Below are 17800 nucleotides of genomic sequence, written 5' to 3' on the forward strand. Positions count from 1 at the left end.
AAGATGGCAAGGGACCCTGAGGCCTAGGGGATATACTGGTTCTTGCCGCATTAGGGCCAGTTTCCTCTTCAGCAGACTAGCTGCAACCAAAGTGTTTACAACTTAGCTTTAGGCCTTCTCTGGCCTCTGTGGGTTATCTGTAACCTGTCCATGCTGCTGCTAGTTTTTTGTAAGGTTGGGTATTTTGTTGGTGAGTTCTGTTTCTTGTTGTTGTTGCTGGCTTCTTTTTCCAGCTCAGTGTGTTTTTGAGAGATATGTTGCAGCCCACCAGCATGGTGTCTCTGTAGTACAAAACATAAGTTTTGTCCCTGAAGAAGCCAATAGCATAATAGGAGAACTAGGAGAGGGGCTCTGAAGGCAAGAGATAAACTATTGCTAGGAAGCTAGAGGAAAATATATCTACGGTAGCTTTCTCAGAAATACTGCTAGGACTATGCAAAGTCTGTGCTTGATTAAGAAAATGTGTAGTCTAGGAAGTTGGGAATGGGAAGCACTTATTAAGAAATCTAACCTATGAAAAAGGACAGATTATTCTTAATCCATTAGAATACAATAGAATAGATTATTTCAGTTGGAACAGACCTACAACGACCCTCTAATCCAAAATAGTCATGCTGCTTGCACTTCACATACCCCATAACCTTTTGCATTTTTAAGCTGAGGACTAGGGTTTGAAGTAACAGATAATTTAGTATACAGCTTTCTTTGGAGATGTGGTTATAAAACTTCCATACCTATAAAACAGATATGAAAGAAATTAGCAAAATTCAGTTGAGAATGAGTGAAGAATACCCTGAAAAAAATTAGTTTCACTTAAGGAGGAGAGCATGGGAGAAGTTGAGGAATAAATATGTACTTCTATGCTAATATCAAGCATCTAAAATAAAAAAAAATTATACGGTATGCCTCATTTCCCTTTGTGTTACTGACATATTGGGCAATGCTGAAACCTGATGGTGGGAAGTGAATGGAATACTGTGATTCAGAAATCTCAGGTTATAAATTGTATTTGAGACAGAATATGTCACAGTTGTAGAGAAATAGTTTGAAAAGTTAAGCATAATAAAAGTCAGATAGGGTAAATAGATGGACCTTGACAATAAATACCATAAGTTTTCTAGGTGCTGAAAGTCCATCCCCATATATGAAGCACACTAGAGCAGTTTACTGACTGCTTAAAAAGGATAGTGATCATCTTAGGAAATGTAAAGGAGGATCTACATGTCTTTCTCAAGCATCTCAGAAGCTGTGTTCCTGTCAGAGAAGATGCAGGTTGTCGATGTGTGCCAAGAAGATAAGCCACAGCCCTAAAGCTAACTTTGTTCTTTGCATCAGTTTTCTCTAGGGAGAACTTTAGCTGACCCCGCTGCGCAATATTTTGAATGAAGGATGATCTCAAATGAAGGAGTCAGTAGAAAGTTTTTATAAAAGGAAAATATATCTTTTCTGGATTAATATTAAAAAAAAAAAAAAACAACAACAAAAAACCACACCTATCGAAAGGGAGATACTGGCAGATGCTAACAAAAGAGCAAGTGAACTTCAGTGATTATAGAGAATTATATCATATTAGAACAATTGAGAGCAATTGTAGTTAAAAGCAAGCAGAAAACATCTAAAAGTTGCTATAAAAATCAGCAATACTCTTATCTCTTAAGTGCTTCCATCACCCCATCTCAAAAGATGTGGCAGAGAATGGTGACAATGAACAGCAGTATGCAGACTCTGAAGGTGGAAAATCAAAAACGTAGGAAAATATAGTAAAATACTTGTAACTTTGTATGCCATATAGGAGGAAAGTTATAAATAACCAGGGTTCACCTCATGTAAAATGCTGTCCAGTGGGGTAAAACATACTAATGGAAATATTTTCTTACACAACAAAGAATTAAACTGTAGCATTTTCTTTTAGGGTTTGTAGAGGCTGAAACTGTAAACGAGTTTCATATAAGGCTTAGATAGTTAGCTAAAGCCTCTGTGTCTGGAGCTGTTAAACACAGATGTCCAGAAGTAGCTTTAGCTCAGAAGAATCACTAGCGAGCAGACTGCTAGAAACTAAATACTACATTGGTTAAATTATCATGCTGTACTTGCCAGCTTCCTTGTTGTTTTACCTAATCATTCGGTATTGACTGCTGTCAGAAACAGGCGAGATGAATATTTGGGCTTACTCAGAATAAATCAGTACAGGTAAAATGAGCCATACTACATATTTCATTGTATTAGACTATTCAAATACAATATTTTGAACAGTAAATCTTTTGAGCAGGAATAGTTCGTACTATCACCTACTTCCTCTCCCAGCAGACAGGCAGTAATTTCAAAACAGTCAAGTTGCATATGGTTTCTAGTAATGTCTGTGAACACACTAATTAAAGAAGCTCACTTCTAGAAAAACAGGAACTTCAATAAATCACGAAGCAAAAAAGGTTTGATGTAAAGGTTAGATAATCCTGCACAGCATGATGAAGCCTGGACCTGTCTTTGCTTTTATTCCTATGACAAGGGAAGCTGAATGATGCTGATGTCTTGAAAGGCATGCAGCTCATAAAAAGAAACCAGCAGGAAATCTGAAAAAGGAAGGATGGTGCTTTGTTGGAAATAATTTTTCATCCTGAGTACAATTAGGCTCCATGGACAAGCAGGCTATTACATCCTGTCGCTAAATATCACAACCCAAAGGCCCCTAATGAACTGATTAGCATTCTCGTTTCTTTAGGAAGTCAGATATATGCACAGTTGGTGCACTTTTTTATTGACAAAGTCTGTAATTATGAATATTTCTCCTATATATTAGATTGTGCTAGTTTGTCAGTCATATATACTAGCTGAAAATAAATTGTAGTTATTTTTGCAGTTCTTCTGTTTGCTTTAATTAGGAAAGTCAAAGAATACTGAATTGATATTGATTTAGAGTATTAAATCCATTGAGTGAAGTGTTCAATGGAAAACACAGTGAACAAAATACATGTGTATGTTCAAAATCAAAACTTAGTGGGTTTATGGAGAGTATTTACATTGCATATTAAAAGCTTAATTAAGTAATTTAGTCAACATGCTCTTTTATCAGTCCAGCTTGCATCTCATGATTTTTTAAGTAGCAGCTGAGAAACTCTTGACAAGTTTAAGCCTACCACTGAACTGAGTGTTGATGGCGATTGTCACAGAAGCTTGAAGCTTATGGAAGTAATACTTGAGACACAACAGTTGGTTGCTGCCTTTCAGCTAGGAAGAGAGTGCTTTCTTTTTGATCAGTTCTCTAGTCCTCGTTCCTGTCATTTAAGTTAATTTGTTGATTTTGTGAAAAGAGAAGGAAGGAACAGCACATACCCAAGTCAGAGCCCGATTTAAGTGAGGTAGAAGAAACCTGTTTTGTCTGCAAGGAAGAGACGACATGCTGTCTTTAAACTGCCGGTTACTTAGTCGGCCTCATAGTTTGAACTTGCCTCTGTGCAGCATAAGCAAACTGAAGTCTGTAAGATGTCCTGGCATCCTAAGGACTTTGGAAGATTACTGGGCCTGCACTTGTTAAGTGAAAAAAGGTTGTATGTTGCTCTTTGGGAGAAGGTGAAGATGTCAACTGTGCGGGTGGGTAATGAGATAGGGCTTTGGCAAACAATGTAAATTTAACTAAAGTATATGCTTCCTTTATATGGGTCTTCAGTATCTAGTTTGGACTTCAGGTGTGTATTACAGCTAGCGCTGGGTTTGCTCATAATAAATGGGGTATGCACACTGGATGCAGCAGCTCTGTGTGATACAAATACATGTCAATTTGTTTTAGAATTATAACACAGGTAAGTAGGAGTGAGTGAGTCAAGGAAAAGGTATGATTTTACAAATACCCTTCAGCAGGTACTAATTTAAAAATCTAAACATTATGTGTTTGTGAGCTATTATATTCGGATACAGAATTTTACTGTTGAACCTGCTGTAGGTATTCAAAACGAAGTCTCTCTGACATGTATTTTTCAGACAATTGCAACTATGTTACCGAGAACTTGGTGTGGGAAATCCTCAACTGAGCCCTACAACATTCACCTTTTGGCTTTAGAAGAAAATACGGTGTTGAAATTCTGGCTTGAAGTGACCTCAAAGTTTCTTTGCACTAGTCTTCAGAAAGTTTGCTGTGTTTTTTCAGAGGCTGTTGCTGGCTAGTGTAGTGGCAGTCTCAGTTCCATTTTGAAGATTTTCCTAAAATATATGCAGCATCTATGCACGTGTTATTTTTGTTTTGTTCTTAAGCAGAATAATGTTCCGTTTTTGCATTATCTACACTTATTACGAAGGTTAGTTTTGTGAAAAGATCACAAGCGGTGAATATGGGGTCTTTCAAGGAAATGATTGGTACAGACTAACATCATTCATTATCTGCTGTAGGGTAACAGCTGCTTTTATTTGGCTTGATACACTGCAATATATTAGTATTTTTATAGCACAATATATTAAAAACAGTATAAACTTCAGACAAGCAATTCACTATGAAAAGAGCTCGCATGAATATGCAAGACCAAACATACAGCAGTTAGAAATTTTGCCAGAGATGTCTTGTCTCAGCTCTGCATTGCTTTCCTGTTCCATTAACGAGTACAATTATGATCTCTGAGTCCATGATGATCACATGAGTCCAAAAAGGCAGTCCATGAAGTGAAGCCATGTCAGAAAAAGTTAACAAATACCCAACTTCTTGATTTCCTCCCACCTGTGTTGCAGCTCTGCTGTACTTCTGTCTTCACTCATCCAAAGCCAATGAACTGTGTAGCTGATAATGCATATATATCAACCTGTTCATAATAATTACAGTTGGGATTGCTGTACTCAGTAGTATTCCCTGTTGTTTCCAGTTTAGCTAGTGCTGACTAACAAAAGCCATATTTAAGGAAAAAAAGAAGGAGACTTATTAAAAATACCTAAATTGAAGCACAGTCTCAGTAGAATGCCAAGAGCTTAAGGCATCCCATAATGCACCAGACAGAAAATAAAAATCTCAGGATTCATCGTGTCTGGCACTGAAACACTAGGTAGTAAACTATCCTTCCAGAGTGATGTATTTTGAGTTTAAAATTGTGCATCACATATTCAAGGGGAGTCAGTTTTAACAGTATAAACTGAGCAATTTATATGGACTTAAACATAGCTGTAATTTTAGCTGTGTCTTGCAGAATATCGCATAAATTTCATCTTGCTCACTCCCCCAAGTTTCCTTTTCAGGATATCCTCTGGCATATCATTCATTTATAAGATGAGGTATTAACGTGCTTTAAGCCCAGCCAGCGACTATGTACCACGTAGCTGCTTGTTCACTCTTGGCCCCGCGGTGGGAAGGGGGAGAGAATTGGAAGGGTAAAAGTGAGATAACATTTTTAATGATAATTATAACTTTTTTTCCTTCCTAGAAAACTGAAGAAAGTTATTGGAATGTTTGATGTATGGCATTTATACATAGTGACAACAAATCAAATGTATCTAATTTTTCTTTACCTTTTCACTCTGGTAATAAACAGCTTTATAATTGCAAAAAAAGTGTAGTTTTCTCTAAGTTCTGTTAATGATTTAAGAATCACAAATACTAAGTATCCTAAATTGTAGGATCAAAACCAAACAGGATGTAGAAATACTTGTTTCTAGTTTCCTCAGCATTAATTTTACTGTTTTCCTTTATTAGTGTTGTTTTGTTGCTGGTTTTTTTTAACTGCTGACATATCTTTTGATGGTCCTAACTTGTATTTTGTCATGTCTTGTTTCTCATAATCCTTTTTTTTATTTAATATTTGAGTCATTGTGACATACTAATTGCTCATCAACTTTCCTTGCTGTCCCACCAAATAGCTCTTTAACATCCTTAATAATTTTAAAGAAACTCAACGCTGAAGTGTAGCTTCCTGTAAGCTTTGTGCATCTTGGGAGCTAAGTAGAGGAGAGAGGATCAAACTGAGATAGAAGAAAAAGTGGGCCGGCAACATCAATTCTCTTTGAGCTGTTGCCAGCTAGCACAGGCAGTCTGAAGCTGCTCACAGGCTGTATCTTGTGAAGTCAGTAGAAACATGGAAAGAAGCTCATACTGGCTAAGGAGCCTTGTCAGAGGAAGAGAAAGTCTGAAATCAAGTGGTTGGGGGTGATGGAAGATGTATCATTTAAAATCATCGAAACCTAGTCTTTCTTAGTCCTCTTCTACAAGGCTTCCTTAGTGGAGACTGTTCTGCCCTTACAGACCCAGCTAACAGCCGTAATAGTGACTAATCTGAACATTGCGAAAGTGCGTTATTTCTCCTTTGCTGCGTGTGTCTGAGAACACTGCTGTATGACTTTCTGGCATGGACTCTAAATCAGAAAGGAAAAACCATTAACTGCTTGCTTGGTATTTTAAAAGTAACTTCAACAAACCAGAAGGACATTTAACAGTGAAATTCAAATGGGATTCAGCCTCTAAACAAAACTAAAGGAAGAGTGCATTGCAAAAACCCTGAAGGGTGAAAGCACTCTCCCAGCAGTAAATTGTTACTGTGTGTTTAAAGCAGCATGGTGGACAAAAATTGTTTGTCTACATTTTAATGCACTTGATGAAAAATCCTGGGTTTCATAAAGTGACCGTAGTCTGTGTTATATGAAGAATACAAATACAGTAAATTCTCTTTTGCAATAGTTGGGGTGGGCAATTGGGTCTAAAGATAAAATTGTCATTTCTTATCTTTTGTACCCTTTCCTGCAGCAGGAAAATAATGGAAAATAAATATTTGTTTAGCTACCATTCCGTTAAAGTAAACACTTTACAAAGTTGTCCTACATAAGGAAATGGGTACACACACTATTTCTTCTTTGAGCTTCTTTGACAAACTATATTATCAAAATTCTTGATTAAACATAGATTTGCTTTATTTAATTTATTTCATTTATGTTCTGCAGTATTTTGGTGCTGTTTATAAATTGTCTGTCTTTTGCAGAAGTAGTTCTATTGTTTTCACATCTAATTTAATTAAGTTGTATTGACATTGCAAATAGCCTGAGAAGAAGCATAAATACCTGATGCAGCCACCAGGAATAGAAATTAATGCATTGCTGTTGCTACAACGGCTTTTAGAAAAAAGGAGTTAAGATGAAGTTTTTAATCTTTCATGGTTTTGACTTTTAATACTGTTGTTTATTACTATTTCTATTTTTACTTTAATTATAGTAGGAACTGTACTATTTCTTGATACAAGAAAGTATTCAGGTTAGTTATTAGTATCTGTACCAAAATTCCATATAAATTATAATTTATATACCTAAACCTTTAGCTTCAATAACAAGACAGTGATGCTAAGTAAACTACATAGGTGCTTGAAGTTAGGTTAGTCTCATACATTTCATTTCATACAAAATTATATGCTAATGGGATAATCTTTAAATTTAAAGTGGCTGAGAAAATTTGATGAAAGCATCCTGATTTATTCATAAGCCTAATACACACAGTAAATACTATCAGGCATATATGACATGGAAGGAATTCTTTTCACACTTCATTTGATGCAAATGAAAAATGTGTATGAAATGCAGATCAACGTTAAGTAAAAACTGTGGGTTTGACTGGATTTACTGAGTATTCTTACAGCCTTAACAGCAGTTTACAGCTTTCTAGTTCATGCCAAAGAAGATTTTCAGAAACTTTCACGGATGCATGAGAACATGGAAAAACTCTATCAGAACGTCATGGGATATTATGCCATTGATCTGAAGAAAGTTTCAGTGGAAGAGTTTTTAACGGACTTAAACAACTTCAGGACAATGTTCATGGTACAACCTGTTTGTTTAATGCCTAATGTTTCTTCAAAATTTTTTTGTGATCTTTCAGTTACTGATCAAACTAAAAATAATTTTCTTCCTCTTCAAGTGGTATCTGATACTCATAACAGAAACTTTACTTTGCACATCCTAAAGTCTTAGGATATCCTAAGGATAATTGAATTTTGAATTATTATTTGTGGATTATTTCTGTCTGAAATAATTAAAAGTTCCTAATAACAATGAATGTAATTTGAAACCAAGACTTTTAAATGCATGTATAACCTGCAGGTGAAAAATCTAAAACTCTACCTCTTAAATACAATGGCATTTCCTGTTTAAAGGATGCTTGTTATTTTCTTAAAAATAAATATTTGAAAAAATTATTCTATATTTATAATGCACGCTCTTCCCATGCAAAATCCAGACCCAAGATTTTATTTCATTTAATTATTCATTTGCCTGCAGCACTTGATCAGTGTCAAGTTTTGTGTCTGTAAACAGGTTCCCTGCTATGGAAACTCACAGCTCCTTATCTTGGCTGAAAAAATAGCATGTTTTCCTCAATCTTGGTCTGTTTCTAAGGACCTTTAAGTTTTCTGACAACAGATTGTAGAGGATTTTAAGTTTTATGTGTTTTAAATGCTTGCTTTCTTTTTTCTTTAAAAAGGATGATCTTTGTGGGGAAGGGCTAAAAATGGTTATTTTATTACTATTTTACATATCTGAATTGTATTTGAGAAACAGACTTCAAGCTCATCCAAGTTATTGTTGGGTAGCTTCTTCTTTATAGAGCTCAGGACGTAGTTATAAGCATAATTCAGACTCACTCTTAGCAGAGCTTTGCCTTAGAGTCATCTAAAATAGTCATAGAAGTAAGGTTAGCCCTGTCCTTGTACGACAGGGCAGCGTCTGCATTATCTATACAAACATTTGCACATACTAGCTCATCATAAAAGCTTGAGCTATTTTGGGGAACTAATTTTCTTTTTCCTTATGTATTTTTTTAAGCCCAAATGCACTTTCATTGTGCTTACAAATTTTAATAATAGGGATTCTGGGTTTTTTTGTTTGTTTGTTTGGGTTGGGGTTTTTTAATTCTACCAAAATGTGATTGAAGAGTTTTAACAAAGGATCTTTCTGAAAAGTGAGGTAAATGTTTCTCAGTAGGGTATTCCTTTACATTTTTAGAGCTGATTATATACGACTATAGAGTCGTCTTGGTAAGTTTCAGGATAACCAGATGTTCTCCAAAACTTTGCAGGTTCTTTTACCATTGTCAATGTAGTTCTTCTGAAAGAAGGGTGACTAACTTGATGATATACTTCAGAATACATACTCAAGACTAGTATATCCTTCAACTTAAAACAACCAAACAACTTCGGGAAAGCTGATAGTTATATAAGTTCAAAATACTTTTGTAGAGCTCTTATTTAGGATTAGTGGGGATCTCTATCTTGGTGATTTTTACATATGTTCATATATCAAAAAAGTTAGGGTGGCAGGGAGAGATTGTTGATTTTGTGTAGAGTTTGTGGTTGGTTTAGGTTGTTTCATTTTTGGGTTTTTTTTTGTTAAGTTTTCTTTGCAAAAATATTTTTTTCTCTTGGATTCTGAGCACTTGGCTGGTAAGCAACTCTATCAATGAAGAAATAGAAGAATAAAAAGGCAGGTCCCCAATTGTGTATTAATTTATTAATTTGGTTAACTTGTAAAAGGTGATTCATGTCACATCTGGCTATTTATCGAACATATATAAACTTATACATGTTCCTTTTCCGGTTTAAGCATAGGTGGCCCGTCCACCTTAGTGTACTTACGTAGCTTAACTTACTGGCTACACTCCTGCTGGAATGCTTTGTGACTGAATCTGGAGCAGTGAGCCAACTCCTGCCTATTGATCTGTAGAAGGATTCAATTAGTCATTTTACCATCTGCTCCTCATTGCAGCCTGATGCTTATCATTACTACACACATTTAAGTTTCTTGCATGTTTCCCAGTCTTGATTGATTTTGCTTGCTTGGTTGGGGTTTTTTTTCAACGATTTCAGAGATGTTTGAGGGTGTAGATAGGGGAAAAATACTTATTTCACAGATACTGAGAAAAGCTTTGAAATTCGTATGTCCATCTATTTTGAGGAAAGGACTTAAAATGGAACGCATATTAGCAAACATTTTGGAACACGTAAAGATTACCAAGCCTCTGCTACTTCAGAGTTTACAGCTACAAACCTAGGAGGCACAGTCTTCAATCAGAGTAATTTTGCTTGGCAAGTTACATGTGCCAGATTTTTCAACATGGGCATTGATTATGTTTTCCTAACTTGATCAGTGCCTAATTTGAAACTCAGGCATCTGATTTCAAAATAGTTTAATTTTATGGAATGGTTGTATTACTTTAATTTCTGATGTTTAAATCACACCTCCCATTTCAATGCTGTGGAATAAGAATTCTAAATGCTTAGGTTCATCTTTAATTGGAGACTTAAAGAAGTGGTTGTGCTTTACCTTAATTTCCCCATATTTCTTTTCTGTGTCTGTAAAATTAGCACTGATACGAACCTGTGCTTCACAGCAGTGTTGTAAAGATAGATTAATTAATGCTTCGAAACAGTTAGATGTTATTGATGAGCATGATAGAAGAAACCTTGAGGAAAATTAATAATTCTGTCTTGCAGAGCACAGTTTGAAGGCTATATGAAAAAGGTGTGTAGATAAGGCATGAAACCACTTATCATTCAATGACACTAAACAAAATATTGAGTAGCTTCTCTGTTTTGAGACTTTTTGGAAAAGATTTTTGAGGTGCCTAGCGTGAGACACCTGAGGTCTGATTTTCAGAATTGTTTAGCATTGGTTTTGATTATGGGCAGAAACTGAAGGTGGTTGGCATCCTAGAAAACTTAGCTCAAAAGACTTTTAAATTTAGCGCTGAAAAATCTTTAGATTCTTAATAGTCCAAAACTAAAAGACTACTTAAATCACCAGTAGGTGTGGGAAAGTGAAGTTCAGTCATCCTTTATGTCAAGCAAAGCTCATAATTTACATATAGTACATACCTACTTATAATGCTTTTTTTGTTCTCAATTAATGAAAATGCTTAAAAAGTTTAAAAAAGCATGTTTAAATCTGGAGCCATAGACTTCAGGTACATAACTAACTTTGGACGACACTTTGTAACTCTGTTATTTGGCAGCTGTGATGGCTATAGTTCATACCCTGTGAGCACGAAATCTAGAGCACAGTTAGTTGGCCAGATCCAAGAAATGGGTGAGGCACCTTACCTTCAGTGTTTTAACTCCCAAAGCTACATGCCTGATACAGTCAGCGTAGGTACCAAACAATGTCTCTTAACTTCCTCCTGTGCTTTCACAGCATCAGAGGTCCTGATAACAGGCTCATTGCTTTCCCTGGAAGGGTAGCTTTCTGAAATAAGATTAAGCAATTGTAGTATTTCCTCTTCTTGTGCTCGTCTAATGGTTAGACTTCTCCTGAAGTTGTAGGAGACGGAGGGAAGAAGCTTTGTATCAACAGCCCTTATGTCCAAGAGAGTACACTGATCATAGGGCTAGAGAAAGCCCTTGCTCCTATCGACAATAGATTCCTCTGCAGCAGAAACATGACTTAAACAGAAGAGGAGCAACCAAGTAAGAGTTTGCTCCCTAGATTCTAGAGTGTTTTCTTTTATATTTTGCAAATACTTGAATAAAAAATCAGAAATGATCCTGGAAAGCACATGAGGGAGCCAAAGACTGTCTCTGTATTGGAAACTCTTGTCCTTGGTGCGGTATGCAAAAGGCATATACTTTGGTAATTCTTCTGAAAGTTAACCTTGCATCCTGTGCCGTACACTGAATGCAATGCTGCTCGTACATAGCAGCTGTGGTCAGACAATGTATAACTTTTTAGGTCTTTTGAGCAAGGAAGTGTTAAGGCATTTAATCTTTGACATGCAAACAGTGTGAGAGACAAATATATGTTTGCCCCAGTCAAGTTCCTGACAATTCTTGGTATAAACATTTTGCAGAACTTAAGACACCTGTGTCTTATGTTGAAAACACACAGAACATATAGGATAGGATTTGACTCTAGGGCATAGACCTCTAAATATTGGCATCTGTATGTGAGCTTGAGGGTTTAATCTCATGTTCCAGTCAACGGAGGTGCATACTCAGTACATTTAGTGGAATTTGGAGAGTTGTCTACCTGATACCTCAAAGGAGACCTGATAACAGAAGTGCCTAGTATCCTGGAGAGGTGTCTTAAATGGTATCCAAGACATCATAAACCTGAAATTTTAGGTTATGACACAGAGCTTACGGAAGACTGGTGTCCTGCTAGAGAAAGGCTGGAGGGAAGGTGTGATACTCCAAAGCATCCAGTTTACACTGGATATGAAGGTGTGAGCTACTAAATCAAGCACAGTTGATCAGTGTGATTAGAAAGGAATAGATGGACACCTACATTTGGATGACTGCAGTCTGAGGCTGAGACCTACTGGTATTATTTTTAGGGAAAAAGTAGATGCAAAGTAGAAATTTCTTTAGTCACTCTGTTAGAAAAGTGTGTCATTTCTGCCAAAATTGTTCTTGTGCTCGAGTCCCATTTGAGTTTTGCCCAGCAGTTTACTTTACAGAATGCCCAGTCTGAAAATCAGCAAATAATTTGTTAGAATTAATTCAATCCAGAATTCTAGGATTTTGTGACAGGCTTCTCCCCTCATTTCCCAGTATCAAGAAAATTGACAGAGGTGACTCTGGAGAAGGCACGGTAGAAGTACAGTTTTGCTTTGTTTAAAAAGTCCATTTCATTGTCATTTTTCACGATTGAAAGCTTACTCTTTTTCAGTTATCAAAGACAGATATCTCCTTGCAAGAATTATGTTATTTTTTTCCCCTTCCTTTGGTCACTATCTATTGCAGCGATACTACAAACAGTGCCCATGCAAATATTACTGTAATCCATATTCATCTGTGCTTTATAGTACTTCTCAGTTCATTCTTACATTTTTTTCTTCTGAGGGCATGTGGGACATTTTCCCACTAAAAACAGTGTGAGCTATTAACTATCCTTGCAAACATAGCCTCTGCCTCAGACGTTATGAAGCTGTTAGCCGTTTTGTAGGAGGGGACACTTCGATCTATTATTAAAGATGAGATTGTGTGCAACCGTGTTCTGAAAAGAGAAACTTTCTGCAATGGAGAACAGGTGCACTTTATATTTAATGCAAGCCACAGTAGGGCACAGAGATTTACTGCTGTATATAGCTAAAACTAAAATACTGGAAAGGTGACCCTAAAATAACTTTGTTTAAAAATTACTGAATGAGACAGTGTTTTGCTTAATGGCTGAATATGCAAAACAATGATTCAAAAACTCTGAAATTCCTTGTTCTGTTTTGGCTTCATTAGAACCTTTGGAGTACTTATTTATAATTCAAAATAAACAAAGTTGTATGGGTACTAACCAGGAGACAAGAATTTATAAACCCAGTGCATTAATGCATATGTGTGTAAAAATAAGAAAAATGCACAGTGAAGTCACCCAAGCAGCCTTGTTTTGCTTGGTATAGTGGCAGCATGAGAAAGAATAAACGTTGAAACTATTCTAGAAATACAAATAGTTACATACTCATAGTTTTGTAAAACCAGGTGGTGTAGATATTTTGAGTTCTTCCTACGTTAACATGTGTATTCTTAAGTTGTTATTCTTGCTGAATTTATAATCCTCATTTGGGGCCAATTAGTGTGCTTTTAATATATTTATTCTGAATTTGCTTACTCTTCTGAATAAAATGTACTAAATATGGAATGTAAAATACTCATTTGGCTTGATAAAGTGATTTAGGAGATGTGATTTTTTTAAAGCTTTTTTCCTTTGTTTTTGCGGTTCAGCTTTGTTTTTGCTAAGACTTCAGTTTTAATGGAACTCTGTATTACTTTTTTTCCCATAGCAAGCAGTAAAGGAGAATATAAGAAGAAGGGAAGCAGAAGAAAAACAGAGGCGTGCTAAAATAGCTAAGGAGAAAGCAGAAAAAGAAAAACAAGAGAGGCAACAAAAGAAAAAGCGCTTGTTAGAAATGAAAACAGGTAAGGTATAAAATGCATTTCATCTACCTTTTCACTGGAAATAAAGCTGCTATTTTTTCATATCTGAATGTGTTATGAGAAAAGATAATAAATGAATGATTTTCACTGATTAAAGTTTACAGCGAAGAGGTTCCTAAATTTTGTTTTGTTAACGAGCTTCTCTAATTAACTGTTTTCCTCAAGTTATTTTAGAACTCATAATGCTGCTTTGTATTTTTCCATTAGAATATATTGAACCTTGTGTGATCAAGTATAAGTTCAGTTTTGCTCAGAACCCCATACGTTACCCGAGAACAGACACTTTCCAAATCACAAAGCCATTTTTTTCTTTTATCCAAGGTTACATATTCATTTTTATTCTTTTATGATAATAAGTCCTTCCTGAAGTACTCTGGATTTTTCTTTGTGTATGTTAATTGTTATTTCAATAGGCCCCTATCGAAATACCTTAAAAGAAACCTCAGCCATGCACTTTTGAAGTTATTCATTTATGCTGTGTTGTCTTTTGTACCAAAAGAGACAGCAGACACTGAGTTCTCTGTTACTAAAAAAGATGTCTGATGATCCTCTACACTGTTGTATTTTATCCCAGACTGAGCTTCTGGAATCCTTCAGTATGATACATGACTTACTGTGTAAATTATTGTGAGCTACTCTCATTTTTTTTTTCTGAGCAGATCTTGTTAAACAGTTCCCCGCTCAAACCCTGGTTGGCACCTTTGGCATAAATGATTATCTGTCTCTTCCATGTTTCACTAATAGCCAGAGTAGGTGTGTTTAGTTTCAGAGATTCTTGAAACCAAAAGTCTTTGATTGATTTTCATAAGAACATCCATGTCTTGAGGTGTGAGACTAAAGCTTTCTCTTAAGATGGGAAGCCAGGCGGCTGACCTCTGAACACAGAATTTGTAATTCTTTAGAAGTAAATTCAAGACCCAATGAGAAAACTACCAGTGACAGCTTTTTAAAGCTCACAGAAGATACAGGAGGCTGCAGAAGACCCTTAAGAAAGGGTAAAACTGGCATCTGTATTCATGCATTATTGGAAGTGTTTCAAAAGGTTAGATATTTTTCTCTCAGGCATGTTTTATGTATGACTGAGAGTGCTTCAGATGGAAAATGGATAGCATTTTAGGGAAAATTAAAGCTCCTGTCATGTCCTGTTCTTTATAATGTCATGTTCAGGCTTTCCAGAATACAGGTGCCGATGTTATGGACTTCTGAGTCATACCCATATGTGCATGTAGGCCTCCGGTAGTTAAACCTGCTGCTTCAGCTAGTGTAGCAGGGGACTATGTATTTGTCATCTACAGATCAGCTAGGCCATTGAGTAAATAGCTGCTTTGTCTTTTAGTAGCTTGGTTTTATATCAGATCATATAAGCGTACAAAAAGAGGTTTCTTGCTGTTGTTAGCAGCCACTTAAGGTTCAGTCTGGAATGACTGATCTAAACAACAGCAGGGGGGAATAGATAATGTTAGGATCACCCGAAGCTATAAATGTCTTGAGTCTGATATTCACTAATTTGGCCACTGATGAGTTGGGTTTTGTTCTGCAGAGCTCCTTGTAAGGTTTCTTGTGCTTGTTTACAACATTATTTTAAAAGTCTATTAGAAAACCTAAATTCTGGCAGTGGAAGCACCTGTGGTAGATTTGTTTGTCAGGAAGGACAGCACAACAATATGAAAAGTAGGTGTTGTGTTTTGTGGGTTTTTTTGTTTTTTGGTGTTTTTTTTTTGTTTTGGTTTGGTTTTGGGGTTGTTTTTGGCAGTCTTGTCAAGACTATTTACTAACTGAAGAGGCATAATGTTGCTCTGATTCTGATGGATAACATAGACATTCAAAATTTATTTTTTTCCCTTTTTTCCCTCTTTTTTTCTTTAACCTAGCTATAACTAGTTCATTGAAAGGCTGTCTTCTCATTAAGAATCTGTAAATCAATCACAAAATGTTTATATCTGACCTGATAAATTTCTAACCAGGTCCTCCCTCTAACCTGGAGTGTTACTGTGGAGTAACTGATTTTTGCTGCATATCATTTCTTTATATGGTGACTAGATCAGATGTTGGATTTGTAGGAACATTATTTCGATTATTGCTTGAATGAAGTAGCTAAAAACTCATTGATGTCACCATCCTAGAAAATAGTTTCTGGGATTCAAACAAGTGCATACTTGAAGAAAAGCAGAGAGTGTATGTACTAACTGGTTCTTCAAGACTTTTTTCTTTTCAGTGAAGAGATCATACTGTACTCTGCACCTCCACTCTTTTTTCAGTAACATTGCTGAATAACCTGAAGGTTAGGGATGCCTTTGTATCACTGTGCTATATGCCACGTCAGAGTTTAATTGTTTCTCTTAAACTTAAAAAAGAACCAAACAAAAACCAACACACGCACCCACACACCCCAACCAAAAAAACCAACCCCACTGTGCTGGACTGACAATCATTAACAGCACCGGTTGTGCTAATAACTTATGCATTATTTGTCATTAACACACTACAAATTAGTTCTTACTATCAACCACTACCACTATGTATTCAAAGCAGTCAGTCCTTAATATCTGTGTGCTAAATCTGATGCGACTATAAAATCCCACAGAGCTGGTGCTAGATGTAGAGTTGACAACGATGGCTACCAGTGACGGTCTTAGTTGACAAGATGACATGGGCAAACTCGAGAGCTCTTCTGCAAGGGAAGCTAGAACAGAAGTGGGCTTTTTTTTTTTTTCTTATCATCTTCTCTTCCCTTTCCCATGCCCACTTCGGGATCTTATGGTTTTATAAGATGGTTTAGTTTCTAGATAGTTCCTGACCCTTTTGTCTATCCCGAGCCTACACAGTGCAAAATCCTTCAGAGGGTGTTATTTCCCCAGGTCGCAGCAGTGCTTTCAGCTGAGTTTTTTTCCTTTGCTTAGCTGTTGCTTCTATTAATGTAAAAGCAGTCTTTTCACAGCCCTTGAGGTTGTGATTTTTTCAGTGAGCATTAACTGGCCATTAGAGACTTGTTTACAGTTCTGGAGTTTCTGTTTTCAGCGTGTGCCCATAATGTTCAAGGCATGAGCCGCTATCCAATGCCTAAACAGGATTTATTTCATCATCCTAAGCTTGTTTTGTTAACACTGGTCTCATTTATAACACAGACATTTAACCTGTCCTAGATTCTCCTTTGTTCTTGAAGTCATTTTCTTTTTATTTCTTCAGCTTTCATCTGCTTTTGGAAGTTATTTGAAGAGTAGGGTTTTGTTGCCTACGGTGCCACCTTCTGCTGCATAAGGTGGAATCATTTCCTCATGTAAAAGCGACCTACATAACGCTGAAAATTTTTTAGCTTTGGGGGGGGTTTGCTGACTTTTTTTGCATTCACAAAACCCTAAGATCTTAAAGAAATACGTACGAGAACATAGATTTTTATCTAACAAATATGTGAGTTGAGCCAGTAAGCTGCATGTCACACATTAGGACTGTATCATACCGGGTTTGCCTAGTGTTACACAGGTGTATTAAGTAAAAGGAAAATGGTCCTGAATGAAAGGTAAGTCCTGATTTTTAACTTAAACTACTTTGGGAGGTCAGGGGGAGGAATCCTTCTGGGTGAATACACTAATTTTCACCACTGTTGACTGACATTTACTGCAAACATGAGATCTGAGGTGGTCCTAAAATATACCAGCCTTCTCACGAACCATAGTAGTCTTCCTTAGCCTATGTTGTGCCTTTGATATACAGGTGACAACTTAACCATCTAGATAGCAGCTTACACTCTGTCATCCATACCTGATACTATACAAAGGCATCAGACTGCCTTTGAAATACTGTTATACCAAGTTCAGTGTTGATCTGGTAGTTTTCTAAAATTAGATAAATATGTATAGTGTGTGATAAATCTTCATAAAGTTTTCAGTTTTAATTTTTTATATTTCAAATATAAATAATTCTGTCAATATTTTTTA

The 17800-nt window shown here is 36.2% G+C and overlaps 1 protein-coding gene across 1 annotated transcript in view; it reads left to right on the plus strand.

Moving 5' to 3' along the window:
• DIAPH3 (diaphanous related formin 3) overlaps positions 1 to 17800 on the plus strand; it is a 245183-nt gene that overhangs the window by 149469 nt on the left and 77914 nt on the right. The window contains exons 24-25 of the mRNA XM_064440776.1: positions 7606 to 7770; positions 13712 to 13847. Of these exons, the coding sequence (XP_064296846.1) occupies positions 7606 to 7770; positions 13712 to 13847 (301 nt within the window). The remainder of the gene's footprint in view (positions 1 to 7605; positions 7771 to 13711; positions 13848 to 17800) is intronic.

Source organism: Phalacrocorax carbo, chromosome 1, assembly GCF_963921805.1.
Source record: "Phalacrocorax carbo chromosome 1, bPhaCar2.1, whole genome shotgun sequence".
In the NCBI taxonomy this organism is placed as follows: domain Eukaryota; kingdom Metazoa; phylum Chordata; class Aves; order Suliformes; family Phalacrocoracidae; genus Phalacrocorax; species Phalacrocorax carbo.